This window comes from Ylistrum balloti, unplaced genomic scaffold, assembly GCF_031769215.1.
Source record: "Ylistrum balloti isolate Yb309-2 unplaced genomic scaffold, AGI_CSIRO_Ybal_v1 Utg371268, whole genome shotgun sequence".
NCBI lineage: Eukaryota > Metazoa > Mollusca > Bivalvia > Pectinida > Pectinidae > Ylistrum > Ylistrum balloti.
In genome coordinates this window covers 563,852-587,381 of record NW_026782683.1, presented here as the reverse complement: position 1 = coordinate 587,381, position 23,530 = coordinate 563,852, and the positions used below count along the sequence as shown (strand labels likewise).

Below are 23,530 nucleotides of genomic sequence, written 5' to 3'. Positions count from 1 at the left end.
GATAACCCTAAAGACCTTTTATGTGTTGACGGGCCGTTAAGATTGCAATAATATTCTTTTTAGGAGACAATACGGTATCTTCAACATGTAATGGCTGATTGCGTCGTTACTAACAGCTTTATTTGTGTGTCATTTGACTTTACTCTGTTTTTGTCACGGCTTATATTTTTATTTAATCAACTACTAGTCGGTGATTCTGTAAACTTTTTTTAAAGCATTCAGTCAAATTTGATAAACAACTCACATAATATATATTAATCACCTCCATACAATTATACATCTTTGTATATTAAATATTCCTCAACTGATTATTTAAAAAAGGATGTAAGAGTTATTTACCCTTTTACTTTATGTTTTTATATTACAGTTATTATATTGCATAATTTCGTAGACAATTACACAAATTATGAAAGTATTTCAAATTTTATTATGTCGACAGCAGTCCCATCGTGACTTGTGCAACTCTAGCTGTCACTGAATCATAGTTACAATTAAATCAACACCGAAAACGCTTATTGATTATTTCTCGCAGAAATCATGGGTTGGTGCTGTCTCACGGGGTGGGCCATCTCGATTGACATTCTTCGTCGATTAGTTGTTTACGCGTATTGATATCAAAGTCTACTTTCTTCTACAACTTCATCGTAGATATAATTTCTTAAATAAGGAGGTTAACAGCATATAATATTATATCAATGCATCAAGGAAATGCTGCTACCAAGTATTAATTTCCGACTTTTATGAAAAATAATGTGGAACTATATCCTTACACTTAAATATCATGCGTGATGCGGTTTGATGACAGGTGCCCGGCGAAGAGCGCATGCCCCGTCAGTTCAGAACGCCATCTTGGAATTTGAATGTTGTGAATTCGAAAATTGGTTGTGCAGAAAAACTCACCTAAAAACAGTCCTGTAGTTCATAGACGGTTTCGGAGGCCACCTTTGGTTCGAGGAGGCTTTGCATTTTCGGTATGTATTAGAAAAATAGCAATAAGAGAGATATATGCAGCAAAATTTACAAGAGGCTGCGAAGTCGGTAAAGGTGGTCTTGATAAGGGGAGCTGAATGATAAGGTTCTTTGTTTATTTTGAATTTCATATTATTTCTTGTGCGAAATATCATCAGTATTTGGTAAGGCCATGGTAGCATGTTTGCAATCAATTGTTTTGTTTTCTTGAGAAAACATCGCTCAAGTGAAATAGGATAGTAACATAGCATTCGTTCAACACGTTGTGTTGTGTATTGTAACGTCTGGACCAATGTGCTTCTCTGTACGGGGTCATCGAGAACGCAATGGCGGTATAAAATAATTTATTGGCAAGATACTACATACAAGCTGAAAACATGTCATAGGCCTACAACTAAACTTTCATTACTTTTTTTATCAAAAGTTACAGTAAATTATCAACTAAATTGTTGAATTAAATTGAAGAGCTTGCACCTAAACAATGATCCCTTCAACTCTTCTCTCCAAACGTCTTCGTTAATAATTTCTTCACACCTACGCTCCAAATCTCTTACCATGTCCACTGTATGAGACCTACTACATACAAAACCTGATTGCTAAGGTGACCATGTTTCTTGGACCCCAACATACTAAAGCTGAAATGTCTGAAAATTTCAAATACACACAAAGGAAAATTCACTATCAACAGTTTCTGCACCAACCTTCAAGAAAAGATAAATGTTTGCCATTTGAATTGAATATATATATATCCATTGCATGTTTGTACATAATTTTAAAATTAAATTCCTTAAATAGTCAAATGTAACCACTCTAAATTCAAATATATATTGTGAGTACTTCAAAATGCTGTAGTTAGGAAATGGGGTCAGAAAGATATTGCTGTGAATTTTTTAGGGGTTATAGTTAGCTGTTGAAAATGCATGACCAAACTTTGAGAGTTCAAGACCAATATTATTTTTATTAAGACATATTTACAAAGCTTCGTGAATTTTTCTGACTCTGATATTAAGTCTTGGGCTCATGATTTTCCTTTTGGACTTTTAAATTTTGAAGACCCACCATATCTATTAGTAATAGGACTAAAATTTTGGAAAAGGACTTGCCTACAAACATTACCGGCTTATCTGTGCCACATATCTAACAGTATCAATACCGATACTGTCACAAACTGACAACAAACACTGATATACCTAGTTTAAATGGGACTAATTATATAACATTGAATTATTGAAAATAAACTCTATACTATGTCCTTATGTATTTATAACTTACACAGAACTTCACCCAGTTATCAAGCTATATGCCAAAAAAGGCAGATTTAATCAATTTGTGTGACAAAACTCAATAACACGAATGGCAAAGTAATACCTTAATATTTGAAACAATAAGTATTAAACAGAGGCAGTCAGGTCAGTCAGTGTAATGGTGACCCATATACACAGGAACGACATATATATTTCTAATAATTTAATACAGTACCAATAATAAACACATATAACATGATGGCATGATGTCGGTAAAAATTTACTCTTATTGCTACCTGCTTTTTTGTAATGGTCAAGTTTTCCTGGTCATCAGTAGTGTAACAGTGGGTCAAATTATCAATAGTTTATCAATAGCTCTGCTCTCAATAGCAATAGGTCATTCGCATATTTTCATGACAAAAACTATCACAATAGTTTGTTTAGCTATCAGATTATTAATGATAGTTTTATAAATAAACACAAATTCTACTTGAAATCAAGAGTTTTCACCAACTTATTGCCTTAGAACTGCAAACCTTTTATTTTTGGAAAGCCTCTTTTGGAACCTCAATGGGGTTACAGGGCTCATGATCTTCCAGATTTGGGGCTGATATTCGGTCCCATATCCAATGCAAAATAGTATCTTTTTTTCCCAATTTAGACCCCAAGTTTTCCCTAATCTAAGGAAAACGCCACTATTTTTCCCAATTCTAAGGGCCCAGGTCCCAAAATAGGGTGTGAGAGCCCTGGGTTAGTACTAAATACAACAATGTCACCATTACCTGCTTAAAATGGAAACAGAATTTTAAGCAAAAGTTGTATGAGAGTTTATATCTTAACTAAGTTTTACATTGTTACTGTTTCCAGTATGATCTAATGAAATATATAGTAGGGGAGGTGGCAAGTTCATTAATTCCAGGTCCATGTTTTGGACCCATTCTTGAAATGATCCATTTCAATAAAAAAACATGGCAGAAGATTCTCAATAAAAAAGCGAAAGCTGGTTGCAGGGCAGATTTTTTTGTTACATGAAAATTAATTGGAAATGTTAAAATACTGATTCCAATTAAACCACCGTTTGTGAAATTATAGGCATCTTCATTTACTCAACAAGCACAAAACTTAGTAAAGTGATTAAAATAATTTATTGTGAAACTAAGGTTTAGATAAAGATAAGTCTAGAGTCCAGCAGTGAGTTTCACAACAAAACAGAATAGCTAGTGTATGCATTAAAAGAATAACAAATATCAATGTGCAGTCTACTTCATTGTATGAAAATTGTAAATATCTTTTATGATTTTAGCATTTTCTAAACTGAGCATTCCGATACATTTAAATGGATTATGACTGCTTCTGGGTTAGAAAACACAATTTTAACATATTTTAAAGTTTAAAAAACTATCATGATAGTATTGCAATAGTCACTTGACTCGCAATATTCAATAGAAATTTTACTGTTGTGATAGGTTTTTTGGCCTCAATAGTCGCCTCAATTCTATACATGTCATTAAAAAACTCCCCCAAACCTGATGAACGTCTGAATGATCACAACCATTTTGTGCAATCATTTACATGCATGTTACAACATTATAAGTGATGTTGTAGAATGAAAACTGTCCTTTGTCCAGGAAAACAGTAAGCCAAAAGACACAACTTTTCTGTGAGAAAGTAAATTTAGATTTATTTTACTCTAATATGGCAATCAGATTTGAAAATTGAATTCGTCTTAGCAAGCAGTGTTACTGGATTTCCCTCCCTCTCTTATTAAAATTTAAGATATTGTTTACTAGATATTGCATAACTGCTCTATCTATACATTGCTTGTATCCATGTATATAGATACATTGCTTGCTTAAGCTTGTATCCTTGTATGTTGGAGAAAGGGAATGTGATCAGTTGTGAAATTTTGTGTCCCATTCTTTAGAAATTTGTATTTAAAATGTTTTAGTTCAGACAATACACGTTAAATTGCTTTGTCTGTTTCTGTATCTAGTTCTCTTCCATGGTTTATCCATATTGATTCACAACTAGTTGTTTTATTTTGGTGTAAACAAAATGGTTTGGCATTTGTTGGACAAGAATTGGTATGCAGCGTTTGCTTACATAAAAGAGATGCAATCATCTCTGTTTTTAAATTGATTAGTACCAATCGTTAATTACATGATCAGCTCATTTAGGTATCTGAGGAATGCTACACATTTAAACATTTACAATAATTATTGAACTGCTGTCATACTTAATATAGGCCATGGCCATAACATGGTATTGATTTAAATGTATGTCACCAGTCCATCATCAGCTTGCTGAATATTCTTTTTTACAGAAACTTGAACAATTTGTTTTGCATGATAGAGAAAGATATAATTAAAAATAGTATGACGACTTTATTTAAACTATTTAAACTATCGATGATTAGATATCACTTCAAAACTCTGCCGTCTTCCATTGTCCGGGGTGTTACAATTATTTTCAGTTTCCTCTTCCTTCAATTCAAATCCAATGATGGACCATACTCTGTGTGACCTAGATTGTATCCATGGCTTTTTGATCTCGACCAGTCTATGTCTGCAAGTAAGGGTGGTCAGGTTTCCCTATTGAAACTTGATAGAAGCCATGGCAGGCACATCAAAGGTTAAAATGAGGAAAGGGATACAATTTTATATTCTACAATTGAAAGACTTTGTAGTAACCTAATGGACATAGGATATAGAACAGGCATATAGAAGCCATGGACAGGCACAAAAGGGATGAAAATTTATTTTCTACAATTGAAAGACTTTGTAGTAACCTAATGGACATTGGATGTAGAACAGGCATATAGAAATGTATGTACTCATAATTTTACTTAGCTCATGTCTTGGAAATTAAGGTAAAATGAAACATTTTATCAGTATAATTGAAAACATGTCAGATGAAAAGCAAAATAACAGGACCTATGGTACTATAACAGCCATTTTCACTTAGCTAAGAACTGCACTGTAACATCCCTAATTATTGTAGGTCAGGTAAACCTAGAGGTTACACTGCTAAGAGATGTACAACGTCAGGCTGACTATAGTATAAACACGGCAACATCAGCATCTTAATCTTTATAATAGAACTGTATATCAGTGGTGTAAATTACCACAAAACCCAAAGGAGTTGTGTTCATTCAACTTCACAGGTGAGTGGGCAGTAACTGATTAATGTTTAACAGCAGGTCATGCAGTTAACATATCGGTGAGCATGCTTCCAACAGGTAGATTTAAGTTTTGTGACATGTCAATCGGTTGTCACAACTGACTGGTTTTGTTGGCAACTTGTAAAACCATAAAAACAGGATTGTGGACTGATCATTGTTTACCAGCAAGTGACAGAATACATTTCACCTGAAAAATAATAAAACTGAGAATATCTGATATCAACTTCAGATCAGTTTCTACATTGGAGGAGAGAAGTTGCAGACCCTGTTAGACTTGGTATCTATAGTTTCTAAGGAAACTGAATGCTGTGTATCTGTGTTAGTTCTAACCAACCTGGTGCTAATTGTTTCTGGAGGAAAATCAGGAAAAGAAATTTCCAAATTCATTGATTGAATTGTTTACACAAATAGATTTTAAGGTAAGGTTTTATGCATGATACTGCAGGATGAATATTATGGAAAATTTGAGATGGACATGCATATTTCAGGAGATTGGTTGCGGGTACCAGTGTTTGTTTATTATAGACACTGTACCCTTTAGGATTTTTTAGTCAAATTGTAAATATAATTAAGTGTGATTGTTTTCTATCTTTGGATCTCATCATTTTTAAGGAGCAGGAAAGGCATTGTTAACTTAAAATGTTGATCAAATCAACTAAAAATAACATTCCTTAAAAAATATATATATCTTAAAAAGTGTTTTACAGCTGTAGATAGACATACTTTAAAAAAATTCTACTAAAAACCACCAATTGGCAGGGTGTGGAATTATGAAACAATATATTCGCATTCTGCTTGGCTGAAGTAAATGCACCAGTGGTAATGTTTTTTCCATTTTTCAATGATTATACTCGTTCAGTGTGTTAAAGCATAATTATCTGACAGAATTTTTGGAAACAGTAATTTTTAGTTATTGGGAACCTTTATTGAAATAACTATAAGAGTTTTAGTTTTAAAATTTATTAAAACCCCCATGTTGTGGCCTCAGTGTAGTGACAGCTTTAATAGGTCAAAGGTGAGATCTGACACATGTCAAGTGAATTGATATGCAAATAGGCAGATTCCTCTACCTCCCTCATTTAACCCATTGAAAATCTACAAGGAAAAGTATTTAAACTTTCAATGAATAATCTGACTTAGTCATCACGCTAGAAAAGTTTACGTAAAGAATAACGCTTATACTTTTGTGTGACCCCCAAGAGGTATACTCTTGTTTATATTTTGACATTTTTATGGTTTTGAACCAAGTGATGTAGGACTGAAGTAAACACCTACACACAGCCAGAGAGAGTACTGTGGATTTTTCAAGTGTGTTTAAAAGAAATCTTGAAGAGGATGGATATACTATTTGATAAGTTTATTTAAATGAATTTTAGGAAGGATCAGTTTGAATTGCACAACTTGAAAAAAAGTGATGTTCAGATTATGGTCATGTGTATATATCAGGAATTGTGAACGGACATTTAAAAATTCAGCACGGAAAGTAGATCTAGTTTTTATAATGTGATTTATTGAGAAATGGATAAAAAAATCCAGATGTGAATTAATCAGTAAGCAGTGACACTTGTGTTTGTAATTGATTTTTAGTCCAGAGATTTTCATTTGTATGGAAGGAGCTGTTTTACAAGGTAAGACCATTGAGCTAACGGTGATAATTTTGTACACTAAGTGAGTCAGTGTAATTACACCAATTAGGATAAATATGGTATAAACCTTAATAAACCATAAATTGTTTATCCTTTCTCACACAATTATGATGTAATATTGTCGTTAGATCATAACGTAAATTGAGAGATGTACTAAAACATTCACAAAATAAAATCCAATATGAAAACTTTAATATATATCAAGCTTGCATTTCATATTGAAAATTATCTGCAAGGTTGTTAACTTTAGTTTGGCTATAAACCTTAATTCTCACAAGTTTTCCTGCTATGGTCAAATGGTGATAAAAATGACCAACTGATTGTTAAATTGATCTGTCCTATTGGTAATTGATTAATAGAGTATTATGTAGGGGACAGGAGGCCTTTATAGGCTTCCATGCTTCAGTAAATTAATAGAACATTTTTACCAGCATATAAATATTTGGTGTAGGGATGACATAATCTACTAGTAGAATAAGTAAATATTTTTAGCCAAGTGGTAATAGATTTTACTAATATTACATATTGAAGAGGGAGTATGCTAACAGATTGAGGTGTGGGTCACTGTTTTGTTATGTATAATTGGATATGACACTGCCAGTTGGTTATGTACTGAACTTTTTTCTGTGGCATATTTTTTATATCACTGTAAGATCTGTCATAAAGATATTATAAACCTTGTTTCATTATTGATCGTATGCCCACAATATATCTAAATACCATAAAGAAAAAAAAATACACCCAACAATTTTTTTTTCGCTTAATTTATCCCATTTTGTACCTCATGCCACATGGCTGAAAGGTTTGTTATGCATTATGTTGTGGGCATAATACCAGTAGTATTTCATGTTGTAAATGATCTCACCATGACACTAATTGATGAAAGGATAGGGGCCCAAAAAGGGGAATTTTGGACCTAGAGGTTTGTTGACACCTTGGTTATCTAAAGAAATCTTTTGATCTGTGGCAGGTTTGGCTGTATGCCAGGATCTATAAAAAGGAACTCCAAAGGGTCTGTAGGGGTACTACCATACAATCAGAGGTCTGTGTGGAAATCTAGCGGGTCACACTTCTGTATTTTGAATGTGTTTAGGGTAGTAGAGTGGCCCTAAAACTTGTGCACATGCAGGAGATCCCATATTGTAGTTCTGGCATCGCCACGGTGAGGAAAAGTTGGAGGGGTGATATTTTGTTGAGGGTCTGCTTTGTGGTGCAAACTAATTTAAAGAGTATCTTCAAATAATTGAATATTTCACCAAAGAAATGTTACCACTTGGAATTATCTTAAGTGAACGCAATAAAAAAAAAGAGGCTGTCCCATTGCCCTATTTCTTGGCAACAGTTCCCCCACCTGATGCCAAGAATAGCTCTATGGACTTTATGAATGAAGCGTTAGATGTTTACACATTGTATTAGTCTTTGTTCACATGTCATATACAAAGTCTCAAAAATCTGTTTCTTCATGTTAAAGATTTATTGGATCTGAATTAAAATTCACATAAACAGTCCTGGGTTAATCTAGAATTTGGGAAATACTACTTGTGGAAAAGTATTTCTTTTACCTATTTTTGTGAAATGAAGAAATTGGAGAGCCTTTTTAGCCAGAAATCAAGAGGGATAGAGGAAATTTACATGACATACATGAAGATTACATGAATAAAATATGACAATGTTGAGGTTAGATTGAGATTTCTTTTTCATGGCGACATGATTCGAAAATATGGTAAATAAAATAAACTAATTTCTCTTTGGATAAGAAATCCCTGTTTTTGAGAAATATTCCCATGTTTAGTATATTTTCAATTAGATTTGAAAGAGGAAATCATACCAGCAGGGTTAGATTAATTCCTGTGTTATTAGGTAAGAAGTAAGATATATAAGGTGTTTAAATTTAATGACAGGTACTCTATAAAAGAAGAAGAGGTGCAGGTTGGTAGGTTTTAGTTGTATTGTTGATTTACAAATCCAGGTGGTCAATGTAAGTAACTTTTCCTACCATCAACAACCATGAAGTGAATTCTCAGTCCCTACTGTTAGGATGAAATGTTGTCTAGACTTTTCCACCTGACCTGTGAATTTCTGCTTCGCAAGGTTACACATATACTTTGCACTAGGTGAGCTGAGGTCGTTGAAGTGTGTAATTTCCGGAGGTGGGTTTCAGCCTTCTGTCAGAGATTGGAGATAAGAATAGAATTACTCATAGTTTATCAGCACATAATATTATCACAGTCTCAAGCCCATCCTTATATATTTAAATATATTCAAGCAGTTTTCAAAGCCTAGTGAAGATTAATTGTCTTTTTTTTTTAAATTAAACTGGTGTAAGCTTGGGTCAAACTTTTTTCATTCAAGCGAGTGTTATTCAAATTTCATAGACTTTTAAAACATCAGTGTAGAGTAAATGCAAAGCAAATGATGGAAATTTAATTTAGAAGTGAATTGAAGTTTTTCATGCAAAAATTGAAAAGATTAATAGCGTTTGGGAATAACACTGTTGAACATTACTCTGTATATATAAAATCCTATTTGTAATTCCTTGTGAAGAAATTCACTGAAATAAGTATTTATGCATACCACAATTATTTAATATAAAAAGTTTTATTGTTCATTGTAAAAACTCTGTATTACCACTAACAGGATGGATCAATAGATACAATCTACCGACCTACATAATATCGGTGTTGCTTTGATCTTGAGTAATTTCGCGTCAGAGTTGAGAAGTTTTAAGGAAATTGTAAGGGTAATCTTGCAGATAATCAGCTTTTAAAAATTGTGCACATGAAAAAAATGGATGTAATTGAGCCCCTGTTACACTTTACAGGAAGTGTAAACGGTACGATTGAACTTGTCGGAAAATTGGTGTGGTCCTTTGTTCAAACCGGTGTTTAGTATTTCAGTCTCGATGCTTAGAAGTCACTCTTATGGTTGGTTTTATACCGACAATTCCGGTAAAAGCAACTGGATGACAACAAAAGTTTTGTTTTGTGTTGCAAAATTGATTTCTTTTAAAATGTGTTTTCAGCTGTGGCGACTATAAATTTTCTTAACTTCAATAAAACACTTGTGAAGAATATTAACAAGCTCAGTTAAAATGTGTAGAATATGAAATACATATATTCTGCATTTCCAAATATCAAAACCCAAACTCCAGCAAACTCTTATCTCCATCAGTACCACACTAATTAATTCTTATTTTGCTCCAAATTTGTGAGCCATAAACATGTTCTGTTTCTGATGCTGGTTAAGATACCGACAAAGTTCTGAGGAGAGAACCGTATGGCTGCCAGGCCGAATGACGCCAAGTCAAATTCACACAACAGTCTTGCACTGGTCCGAGGCAGCTAGAACATTTACATTTCCTACAATATTCCAAATAAACATCATCACAATGGTGCTTGTATCTAAATTGGAAAAAGATGCTCCACAAAATTGTTTATTTGATGTGTAAATGTGATTTTATCAACAGAAATTTCCAAAGCATGTTGTATTACATTTTGTATCTTGCTTCAGTTGGATGAATTATGAAACAAAAAGAAAAAATGCAATTTCCGAAAAAGATCTAACGAAAAAATGCTATTGTACGTGAATATCTTTAATTCAAATATTCATTGTATGATATATTTTTGTATTTTGCAGACTCAAGGAGAACCCAATTTGAACCATGAGTACCTACCAGATGAACTCAGGAGGGGGAGGCAGTAACACCAGAATGAGTGAGTTTATATAGTGTAACACAGGTGTAGTAGGTTGAGACAGTAACAACAGAATTAGTGAGTTTATATAGTGTAACACAGTGTAGAAGGTTGAGACAGTAACACCAGAATGATTTTGTTTATATAGTGTAATACAGGTGTAGTAGGTTGAGGCAGTAACACCAGAATGAGTGAGTTTATATAGTGTAACACAGGTGTAGTAGGTCGAGAAAGTAACGCCAGAATGATTAGTGTTACACAGGTGTAGTATGTTGAGACTGTAACACCAGAATGAGTGAGTTTATATAGTGTAACACAGGTGTAGTAGGTCGAGAAAGTAACGCCAGAATGATTAGTGTAACACAGGTGTAGTATGTTGAGACTGTAACACCAGAATGAGTGAGTTTATATAGTGTAACACAGGTGTAGTAGGTTGAGACAGTAACAACAGAATTAGTGAGTTTATATAGTGTAACACAGTGTAGAAGGTTGAGACAGTAACACCAGAATGATTTTGTTTATATAGTGTAACACAGGTGTAGTAGGTTGAGGCAGTAACACCAGAATGAGTGAGTTTATATAGTGTAACACAGGTGTAGTAGGTCGAGAAAGTAACGCCAGAATGATTAGTGTAACACAGGTGTAGTATGTTGAGACTGTAACACCAGAATGAGTGAGTTTATATAGTGTAACACAGGTGTAGTAGGTCGAGAAAGTAACGCCAGAATGATTAGTGTAACACAGGTGTAGTATGTTGAGACTGTAACACCAGAATGAGTGTGGTAGGTTGAGAAAGTAAAGGAAATGTAGCTGAAGCATCGTAATTTTCACTTAGCTGTGAAATACATGAGGAGTGTCATACAAGAGTCAAAGAGGCGCAATAGGAAAGTTTTTTATAAGAAGAAAAAATTCAGAGATATTAAAATGCAAAGAAATTTTCTAAAATAACAAAATAATTTAGTTGTATTTATTTCTCTATAATAGTTTTTTTCTAGTGAGCTTCATTGAAAATTCTTCCCAAATTTCTCTTTTTTTTCCTTTTCATAATAAAACCTTAATTGTCACTGTTATGTTTATACCTATATAGTTTATATTTCTTGTTTCCCCATATGTGCCTCTAAACAACATGAATGACTTCAATACCCAGACAGCAATGTGAGCAGGGCCCCCTGGGGATATTAATATGGTGGCATAATTTATAAAACATATGTAACTAGACACAGCATCACTACGCCCAGGCTAATTACATTAGTGCTACAACCGTACTGCCTGTGGGAATAGAACCAGTCAAGGGTGAAAGGGCGTCACAACATGAACAAATGATTATCTCCCCTTGGGAAAAAAGTTCCTGGTGGGGAAAAGAACTTCTTTTTTTATTAGACATTATCAAATACATGTGTGGAATGATCAGTGAATTCATAGAACAATTTACACTGCAAATTTCCTCAAATTCAGATTTAATGAAATAAATGATTTATGATGCAAAAACATCTGAAACTGCCATAGTTTGGTTATACTTGTGATGTTAAGCATTATAAAAGAAATGTTTCCCAAGCACCCTGCCACACATTCACAATGTGATAGCTGTACTAGTCTATTAGATAAATGTATATCAATAAATAATCTGTACATTTAGATCAATCTTGATTTGATCAACTCAAGCTTTAATTGTGTAATTAGTTGTAAGAATGACCTTTAAAACCTACTGTTCTTTAATTGGGGATAAGATTTCAAGAGGTGACCATATACTGTGTATTCATGCTATTCTTTATAATAAAAAAAACTGTACATCCTTTGTTTACAAAGCTTTTTCTGAGGTGAAAACTAGGGTACAGACATTGAATTTAATCACATCTAATCATGTTGCGATAATCCATTGTGATTTTTTTATAATTGGTCATCGGTACCATAATATTTTTCTGTGTTTTAGGGAAAATGAAATTTACATTATGCATAAGAAAGATGTCAGTTATATTATTTTTATGCAAATTCTAGGTAAGTGAGTTGATTAAACTTGAAGCAAAATTGTAATTTGAATTTTCATAACTTCAATTTCCATATGAGGTATTATTTGGTTAACATAACAATCATAAGAAGAAAATAAAAATCAATTTGGGCATAGAATTGATGTTTAAACAATGCAGTGAAATTCATTGAAAGATGTAGAAGATGGCTGAAGAAATAAATGGTAAACTTTGAAACATGTTTTTTAGCATCAAGGTGTCGGATAGCTATTTAAGTAGAAAGTCAAAATTGTTTCTGAGTCTGAAAGCAAGTGGATGGCATACATGCATTTGTCATGGGTGACATAGGAAACAGTACTAGTGTTGTAGCAAAAAAAAACAGCTCCATACAAACCATTTTAACATACAAAATTTGGTTGATACAAAAATTGGTTTGGCCAGTTATAAATTAGAAAACTTTGCTCCATCATGTTGAAATATATACGCTTTAAGCTCTAACATATCTGAATGTATAAGCTTACCTTCATGAAGTGACCTTTTTATGTTGTTGTCAACTGTTTAATACCCAGACAGTAAAGGGATTACTATCAATGTAATATAGGATGTCAAGGATGATCTAGATTGATTGGCCCTGTAAAGCTAATATCCAGCTACACAAGGCAAAAGTCATTGCATCAAATAGGACTCTGCTGTGCATTTTGCGTCATTTTTTGTCTTTGAAGCTGTGAAAGTGCTAATGTCAAATAGAGATTGGCTGTATATTTGAACTTAGGTCTCCGGTTCTTGAGAGCCCAGAATGTTTTCATGAAATTCAAGTTTTCTGATTATCGTTTTCTACTTGTAGTGAATCAGGGAAGTGGAAACTACATGGACCTACCGGACATGCGTGAAAATAAACAACAAGAGACCATGATGTGGTCACAGAACACGTACATGCAGGATTCTGGAATCCATTCTGGTGCCACTACACAAGCCCCATCCATCAGTAGTAAGGGGGGGATGAAGGACGAGATGGAGGAGCCAACCGCCACTCAGGACAATATGGACACTTCAAGGATGATGTTTGACTGGGACCAGACCTATAATCCTGGCTATACACAGGAGCAGGTGGACGGTATGTAGTCTGTAGAAATAAAAGATTAAACTTTTTCTCTAGACTAAGTCATATGCTGATAATGATAGATAATTTTGATGAAAATGCATCAGAATTCGAACATGAAAACAAGATTTGAAATAAGAAAGAAATAAGAGAAGATTTGATAATTATTGATTTTGGTTACAGAGGTTAGTCGACAGCTGAACCAGACACGTACCCAGCGTGTAAGGGATGCCATGTTCCCAGAAACTCTTGATGAGGGCATGCAGATTCCATCTACCCAGCTCCACCCTGACGAGCCAACTGCTGTCCAGAGACTGGCAGAACCATCACAGATGCTGAAACATGCCGTCATTAACCTCATCAACTACCAGGTAAACATGGCAGAAATTTTCTCCAGTATAGTACCTAACACATTTGACATCAAGTAATGTTATGACGAAGGTTGTGTTCTATTAGACTGTCTTTCTAGCACAAACTTCATTAGCAAGTTAATGCAGTCATATTGACTTGAATGGAAATGGAAGTTGTTGGTAACATTAGGTCTTGCACAATTTACCCTTCAAGAAGAATTCATGATGTAGTGGTCTCTGGTACATAAGCGGGACAAGAGTTATCTTTTCTTTGTGTTTTGATAGGATGATGCAGATCTTGCTACAAGGGCAATTCCAGAACTGACCAAGCTTTTGAACGATGAAGACCAGGTTGTGGTCAGTCAGGCTGCCATGATGGTCCATCAGTTGTCCAAGAAAGAGGCTAGTCGTCATGCTATCATGAATTCCCCACAAATGGTAGCAGCTCTTGTTCGTGCCATGAGCAACACCAACGATATGGAGACAACGCGATGTGCAGCTGGCACCCTGCACAATCTCTCTCACCATCGACAGGGACTTCTGGCCATATTTAAGTCTGGCGGAATACCTGCACTTGTCAAGTTATTGAGGTAAATTTGGATGGTGTTACGTTATTAAAAAGTTTAACTGTTGGATGTGCCATTAACAAATTTGTTGTTGGTTGTATGTTACCTAAGTTTGTCCTATTTCATCCCTTCAAGAATCGATTATACTGTAAAATTATATATTTTTGTGGGGCTATATTTTCCTGGTTTTTCAAAAATTACTGTTTTATTGGCACTAGATTTTGTGGATATATATAGCTCAAAACTTTATACTAATTTAAACATTTCTTGGATTCATGATTCACGGACCCACTATGTCAATGAAAAGAAAACTTGCCCACAAAAGTTAATAAATTTACAGTATTTCTGTCCTCACGGATTTTGATAAAACTTCATATAAAGATCGGGTTTGATATTGTCTTCACAGAGTTTATGCTTAAAGATTTAAAATCAACAGATTTAGAGACTATATATAGTACCTTCATTTAATTTTCTGAAGGGATTTTCATCCAACTACATCTCTCTAGTGTCAGTCCTGAAAGAATTTTGATCAAGCTATTTTGAGAATACCTTATTTTGGGTTGTTTGTTTAAATTTTAAGATCACCACTATGTCAAGGATATCATTGTCATTGATAAACTTAAGGTCGTGTATCAGAATACCTTAGATGACATTGTTATGGCTTCAAGGTCAGTTTACTATATAGAAAACATTTTTATGATGTCACCCTTTATGTATGAGTATATTTACAATACAATTTTGAAAGTGTACAAAATCCTGGGGTTTGTCAGCATGCTCATTGTATCTCTTCTTTTTCAGTTCACCGATTGAATCTGTCCTATTTTATGCCATTACGACACTGCACAACCTTCTCTTGCATCAAGATGGATCCAAGATGGCCGTTCGACTTGCAGGAGGTTTACAAAAAATGGTAGCATTGCTTCAGAGGAATAATGTGAAATTCCTTGCCATCACCACAGACTGTCTACAAATTCTGGCCTATGGCAACCAGGAAAGCAAGGTGTGTAACATGATCTGCTAACTAGAAATTGCTTTAAAGTGGTCTTTATGATGCTCTCTTTAAATTTTTAGGATATTGTCCAGAAATTCATCCAAGTCATTCTTTGTCTGAAGTTTGTTTCCTCGCTTTAAAGACATGTGAAGAACATAACTTAAGCCTTATTAGGAAAATACTTTAAGAAACTTTATTTATATGTACAAAGAATGTACTTCTAAATATACTAACTGGAATCAAATTTTGGCGCCATATCACTTTAGAACAAATACTAGTGGTCCATCTACCATATGTGTTCATGAGTTCTTTTCAACTTAATTGCTAGAATTAAAGTGTCCCACATTGTAAGATCGAAGTAGAAGACATATGAATCTCAAAAAAATGTTTTTATGATAACAAGACTCCGAACAAGCATGTAGATTTATCACTGAAATACATGCATTTGCAATTGTTGACACACAATCTGTAACACTGCAATTAGTGCAATCGCTTGTAAGCGCAGTATCTCAAGCGTGAAGAGTGCTGTAATAAAATTACCCCTAAATGATGTATTTGTTGAAAGTTTTTAGATTTTGAGTAATGAATAAATGAATAAGAACATAAGTTCCCTTTTTTCATTGAAATGTAAAAGTTATCAAGTTGTCACAGCTGTGACTAAATAATACACGGACAAATAGCTCAGTGATACTCATTGTTTCAATTTATCTTTCAGCTGATAATCTTGGCAAGCGGAGGTCCTGGAGAGCTGGTACGAATCATGCGCTCATACACATACGAAAAACTGCTATGGACCACGTCTCGTGTTCTCAAGGTTTTATCAGTCTGCTCTAGTAACAAACCGGCTGTTGTTGAAGCTGGTAAGTAAGACAACCATCATAATACCTTAGATTTTTGTTACAATTAATAAGCAAAGGTAAATCGTGCCAACTATCCAAAAAAAAATGGGGGGGGGGGGGGGGGGGTGCACTTGTCATTTTGAAGAGAAATTTTTTTGGAAACACTTTGTATTTATTATGTTTCTTTTCACCATGTAGGAGGTATGCAGGCGTTAGCCATGAACCTTGGACACCAAAGTCAGCGTCTTGTACAGAACTGTCTTTGGACAATCAGAAATCTGTCTGATGCTGCTACCAAATGTGTACGTAATATTATCTACTTCATATCTTTGCTAAACTTGCCTTAAGAAATAAAATAAAAAAAGAAAAACTTGTATTCAAATTGAAAATTTTTAAAAGATAATTGTTTTATAGTCAGAGACTTTAGAAAATGCAGAAATGTATGATAAAAAAGGTTCAATATTTTGTAACAAATGTTGGGAGGGTTACATATTTGAATGGAGAAATTTCTGAAAAGGTAAATTTATTGCTATTTTCAATGAGAACTTATTTTGACTTTGAAATATCAGTTCAGCATTACAGTTGTGACATTTTGATGAATTTCTTGTTTGTAGGATAACTTGGAAGGACTACTACAGATGTTGGTACAACTCTTGTCATCCAATGATCTCAATGTGGTGACCTGTGCTGCAGGTATTCTGTCTAATTTGACTTGTAACAACCAGAGGAATAAGGTGATAGTCTGCCAGGTTGGAGGTATTGAGGCTCTAGTACGGACCATCTTACAGGCTGGTGATCGGGAGGACATCACAGAACCAGCAGTAAGTATTGTTTCCTTCCTTTAATACTTTAAGTGAATTATTTAATCTAGGTTGTTATTATCCCGTCACGGAGGGGTTATAGCCTTTCATACAACCATATGTTCACTTTTTGTCATCACTAGCAACTGATTTTGATCACATTTTGGTCAATATCCTGAGTTTGTTTCAGCATGCCATTATAAAAGGGAGTTAAGCAATTTGTATCATAGTAATGCCTTGTTCCAATTGTTATATAAAAGGTGTATAGTATACCCACACCTATCTTTGATGTAGAAATGTCAGCCATTTATCAACAAAGATTCCTTTATTCAATTTTTGTGTTAATTCTTCAGGTATGCGCCCTACGCCATTTGACAAGCAGACATCCAGAATCTGAGATGGCCCAAAATGCAGTGCGTCTTCACTATGGTCTACCAGTCCTGGTCAAACTTCTCCATCCTCCAAGCCGCTGGCCTCTGATTAAAGCAGTTGTAGGCCTCATAAGGAATCTGGCCCTCTGCCCAGCCAACCATGCCCCACTCAGGGAACACGGTGCCCTCCCTCGTATCGTACATCTGTTAATCAGAGCTCACCAAGACACACAGAGGGTGAGGACAATGTCCCTTTTATAACTTGTCATATGTGAAATTTATGGGAGAAAATGTCTAGAAGGTTTAGATTACCTTTCAAAGTGCTTCTACTATTGATATTTAAATAGATTACAACAAAAATATTGAAAGCTGTAACACTGATTAGCTTTCTTAATTCAAATTTTCAACAAAACAAAAAAATGGAAAAACTGCTGAACATTTTTATTTTGAGAACGTGGAAGATATTTTTTCACAAACTAGTGTTTTCAGATAACTGGTGTTTGTAATCCTATACTAAGTTGTATTACTTATTGCAGCGAGCCTCGATCAGTTCAAATGGACAAGGATCTGGATATGTTGATGGAGTACGAATGGAGGAGATAGTGGAAGGAACTGTTGGAGCTTTACACATCCTTGCCCGCGAGGCTCACAACCGCGCTGTCATCAGGGGACTCAACTGTATCCCACTATTTGTACAGGTAGCGTTGCATCTCATTCTAACAAGTTGTGCCTAATCATCCGCAAGTCATTTCACAACATTTTGATTTTTCATACAAAGCAAATGTATTTTCTCATTTGGGATTGTTTTGAAGAGAATACTATACTAATAAGATATGTATTATTGTCCCAGAACAAACATCTAGGCTCTTTGTAGTCAGAAATTGACTACATTAGAATTTTTGTAACTCATGTTTTAATCTGCTTCCACAGTTGCTGTACTCACCAATAGAAAACATACAGCGTGTGGCTGCAGGAGTCCTGTGTGAGCTGGCAGCTGACAAGGAGGGTGCCGAGCTGATAGAACAAGAAGGGGCCACAGCACCTCTAACAGAACTGCTGCACTCTAGGAACGAGGGAGTTGGTAAGTAAAGGGAGATAAATCCGACAAGTAAAAGGAAATAGTCATTGTCTTCTGTAAGGGGAGGTAACCAAGTTGTAACATGAAGGAAATGGTCATAGTCTAAGGGGAGGTAACCAAGTTCAAACATGAAGTAATTCGGGTCTTGTGTGTACTCTCAAACAATAATGAATATTGCCATTTTGTTTGATTCACATAGATAATTTTATTTACTTGTTTTCAGCAACATATGCTGCTGCAGTGCTTTTCCGTATGTCTGAGGATAAGCCCCAGGATTACAAAAAGAGACTGTCTGTTGAACTGACCAGCTCTTTATTCAGAGGGGACCAGAACATTGCATCCTGGACTGAGGTAAGTTTAGCCAATTTTAAGTAAGGTTCAAGTTTCACAAAATGAAAATGAAATGAAAACAAATTCTGTCATCAAAGGCGGCTCAATGGTATATTACACTAGTGACCTGTATACAAAACAGTATTACATGGGCAAATTTAAAGTTTGAATTAAAGTAACAAAATGGAAAATTGTGCACTCAAAATTATTTTTCACTTTAGGATGAAAAAGAAAAACTTTGGAATTTGACTTACAAAAAATATTACTCTTAATAGAAGTAATGTGAATTTTAAACAAAAAAAAAACTATCAATTCTAATTATTGGTAGAACATATTTAGCACTTTCCATGTGTAGAAATTAAATTTTTGCTGGCTTCAAAGAACATTTTTGACTTGTTTGCAGAGTACATGTTTTTATAAGCTAAGTTCAGTGAGTTTCTAGGAACAACATAGTCGGTTAACAAAATCTTACAGATACAGATCTTTTTTACAAATGCTTCTAATGAACATTCAGATATTAATGGACATTGACAATCGTGCTAGTTGTACATTATCAACTCCTCAAGTTACAAGGACAAATGAACACTGTATCAGTTGTACATTATAAACTCCCCAAGTTACAAGGACTAATGAATACTTTCTCTATGTACAGCCTCCAGGTTTTGACGATGTTGGTATGATGGGACACGACGATTCATACAGAGATCAAATGTATCAGCCTCAGCATCACGGCAGCCAGGGCAGCATGCACAGCGGAAGTCAACACGACATGAGCAGGGGTGAGCACACATTATACACTTCCTTCTCAACATTTTACATCACAACTGTTACTTAGCGACACTTAGCGATACTTAGCCATGTTCTAAATATTTGTATTGGGTATTAGAGGCCCTTTTAATAGATAATATTATGTGTGACATATGAAATAACTGAGCACTTTGAGGGTACAGGTGATGTGTAAATTCCTTTATTCACCTCTCTTTTTATTATCAAACATTGACATCGAATATGCAGAGAGATTGTAAATATAGTTCCTGTTTCATCTCCTATGATGTCTACTTCTGGATAATCCTTTAACTTGATAATACTTCAAGGTTATATTCAAACTTAGGTCTTAAATAAAAACTCCAGAATATTGAGAGTCCTGAATAACATAGATTGTTGTGGCAATGATGAAATCCTTATCCATCATTCGCGGTTTCCACAGATGGGCTGCACCGCTCGATGATGTTCTTAGTACCTTCCTTGGATGTCTGAGCCACGTATTAAACAAAAGATTTGTGGATCACTTGTTCTATTTATGTAAACTTTGCTTTGATATTTAAACAAGTAATCAGTAATTTTAGGGTGCTACTAATTTAGGTTTTAGATCTTTCCACATGTAAATTAAATCCTCAATACTCCAGGGGTTACGATCACTTTCCCTCTCTGTACCCCTGGAACCATCCTCGATAATCCAGGGGTTACGATCACTTTCCCTCGCTGTACCCCTGGAACCATCCTCGATACTCCAGGGGTTACGATCACTTTCCCTCTCTGTACCCCTGGAACCATCCTCGATACTCCAGGGGTTATGATCACTTTCCCTCTCTGTACCACTGGAACCATCCTCAACAACTCCAGGGGTTACGATCACTTTCCCTCTCTGTACCACTGGAACCATCCTCAACAACTCCAGGGGTTACAATCACTTTCTCTCTCTCTACCACTGGAACCATCCTCGATACTCCAGGGGTTATGATCACTTTCCCTCTCTGTACCACTGGAACCATCCTCAACAACTCCAGGGGTTACGATCACTTTCCCTCTCTGCACCCATGGAACAGTTAATTGCAAAACTGAAGGCACAAGCAAAGTAATTTGATTGGTCTAGAACTGGCTTCAGGTTATGAAAACTGACCAATTAAAGACTTATAGGCTCCTTTGCAGATTACAAAGGAAGAACACCTAACTTCAGAGCCAGTTCAACAAGCCGTTTTGACACCTAGATTCTTGTTTGATGTACATCAAATTAGTCTTTTCGTTTTATTCACAAGGTGTCACACATGGAACCTTCAATTTTGCCTTGAAGTGTTGCAGGGGTGCAGAAAAGGGTATTGGGGATGATAAAATTCATATCAAGGATTAATGAAATTTAGTTTTTCTGTTCACTGATTCAATTCTTTGTATTGCTAGGTTATGAGCCCCAAGTGCCCATAGACTCCATGCAGGGACTTGAAATTGGAAGTCACCATGGTAGCCAGTATGGTGGCCCTATGGACAACATACCTGATCTCGGGGCACCACCACAATCTGGAGAACTGAATTTCGAAACCCTGGAGCCGTCTCTGCCCCCTCAACAAGGAGGAAGTCAAGGAAACATGGACAACTGGTATGATACAGATCTGTGAACATGACACGTCTACCAAACTAGGAAAGACATTCTCTCAACATCATCGGAGTCAGTTTTATAAACACTTGTGTGCAGCCAAAAACATGGACAGATTAAGTGGATCTAAAGTCCAGGAATGATATTGGAACAATCCCATTTCTCAAATCAGTGTTATGTTTCATGAACCTCATCTTGTGTTTGTGTGTCTATAAAAAGAACTTCTCCATGAGAGTTGTGGAAAATTCTTGGATAACAAATAATAATTATATACCAACACATCCATTTGAGTCTGAGGGACAATACAAAGTCTTCAGTTCTCAAACATGTCCATCATGGAATTTTTTTTGGTATGAAACAATTATGTCATGATTTTAATTCATATAGGCAGTATGTTTTATTGAGGACACAAAAGTGGTCTGATATTTAACAGATCAGGTTATATTACACAGCAAGAAGGACCTATTGAAAACCTGTATTCAGAATTTCCAAACTGTTGTCATTTACACCATAGCCAAGAGGATCTGTAATGTACGTGTCGGAGAAAGTCATGTTTCATTCACTTGTATTTAAACATTTAACATAACTACTTGGATATTGTTGTCATAAATTACTCATCTTTGGTGATAACCAAATAAAAAAAAAAACACCCACATTTTGTACACATCACTATTCACTCTCTTAACACTTCATCAGGTCTCTCAGAAAAACTGTCTCTTGTTTCATAAATTCTGAAAAAAACTTTTTTCAATATGTTCTTTGTTACAAGAAGGAAATTCAGTGAAAATTTAAGTTCTAATCCATGATAACGCATTAACCTTTAACTGTTAAAAAAAATTAAGTGTATGATATTCATTTTGGATTAAGGTTGTGGAGACAAAATTAGGGGGAGAATTTTGTGTTGAGAGACTTGGTGGGTGGGCACCTGCTGGACCAGAGGTTAAAATAGTAAATATTGTTTGTAAATATTCAGTCATTCCAATTCGCATCCATCCATACTTCAAAAGGAATATATCACAATATTTTAAATTCCATTCCTATCAAAAATAATACTTGGTGTTTGAAACAAATCACATTTTGAATCTATTGGTTGTATTGAAATCACTCAGATTATAGTCATTTTAGATTTCTGGTAATGCAAAAATAAAGGTCCAATAAGTCTAATGCTGTGTTTTAATACCAGTCACTTTTTATCTTCAAAGATTTTAACTTAACTGTTGTGATGTGATTTTAAAACTTATTTTAATCGCATGTGCCTACTAAGTCTGAGTCCTACATATCAGATAATTATTGATCAGTATAGGCGAGTATTGTATCCATCCAGCTATTGTATTGCATCATTTTGGTATAAAGTCATGTTCATCCATCATATTATTGTATATATATTTCTGTAATTATTTTCGAAATGATTTTTTTTGCCTGTCTTTACATTTTAGTTAGTTTATATTAGAAATAGACTTTTATTATGTTTTTACAATTTCTTTCTTTCTCGGCTCTTTATTCTGATTCGTAGACAAATGTTACACAGATGAAATTAAGGTTGTTAATGCAATATACAAATACTGTCGTCAGTTCTTTATGAAATAGATTACTTGTAGATCAAGTCACATTTAGAAATAGTGTATATGCATGCTCTATTTAATGAAATAAAGATGGCATTTTTGTAATAAAACAAATGTTGTTTTGTTTATCCAAACCACGTTGTATGGACAAGGTAACTGGGCACTGAAGTTGACTCTTGTAGACCTTTTGACATTGTATTTTAAACCTATTTAGAAAGGTTGGGGACATTATTTTCATATTGTTGGAGTTGTCCACAGATTTCTAAGGTAGCAGGCTTTATAAAAATTTATTTTCTGTGTACATGAAATCCTGTGGGAATAATTGGATTTTGCCCAAATTTGGTCTGCCGCATTCTTTGGTGAAGGGGAATCAGTTTGGTATGAACAATGGGTCTCAACCCTTGGGTAGTAAAGGGCGAGTCCTAGTAGGTGAAATAACTCAAATTCTTTAAAATCCTACCCTCCTGTAATAATTGGATT

At 34.8% G+C, this 23,530-nt stretch overlaps 1 protein-coding gene across 3 annotated transcripts; it reads left to right on the top strand.

Annotated features, from left to right (window-relative positions):
- Window positions 1-844: 844 nt before the first annotated feature.
- LOC132561713 (catenin beta-like) lies at window positions 845-23,158 on the top strand. Of its 3 annotated transcripts, XM_060226412.1 has the most exons (15): window positions 845-971; window positions 10,677-10,753; window positions 13,541-13,810; window positions 13,979-14,166; window positions 14,431-14,735; window positions 15,510-15,711; window positions 16,418-16,562; window positions 16,740-16,843; window positions 17,156-17,362; window positions 17,695-17,949; window positions 18,249-18,410; window positions 18,643-18,793; window positions 19,014-19,141; window positions 19,773-19,899; window positions 21,296-23,158. In XM_060226412.1, exons 2-15 carry the CDS (start codon window positions 10,702-10,704, stop codon window positions 21,508-21,510), a joined length of 2,511 nt encoding a protein of 836 aa, XP_060082395.1. In that variant the 5' UTR covers window positions 845-971; window positions 10,677-10,701; the 3' UTR covers window positions 21,511-23,158. The 3 variants fall into 3 exon arrangements, with proteins under 3 accessions (XP_060082395.1, XP_060082397.1, XP_060082396.1); XM_060226414.1 differs by lacking the exons at window positions 845-971; window positions 10,677-10,753 and adding an exon at window positions 11,286-11,301; XM_060226413.1 differs by lacking the exons at window positions 845-971; window positions 10,677-10,753 and adding an exon at window positions 11,500-11,509.
- Window positions 23,159-23,530: the final 372 nt, after the last annotated feature.

What these genes read in the sequence shown, in the direction of transcription:
- LOC132561713 (XM_060226412.1), top strand. Translation starts at nt 10,702, where the DNA reads ATGAGTACCTACCAGATGAACTCAGGAGGGGGAGGCAGTAACACCAGA. An exon ending in TACACAGGAGCAGGTGGACG is followed by an intron (nt 13,811 to 13,978) that starts GTATGTAGTCTG and finishes TTTTGGTTACAG; the next exon opens with AGGTTAGTCGACAGCTGAAC. An exon ending in CTCTAGGAACGAGGGAGTTG is followed by an intron (nt 18,794 to 19,013) that starts GTAAGTAAAGGG and finishes ACTTGTTTTCAG; the next exon opens with CAACATATGCTGCTGCAGTG.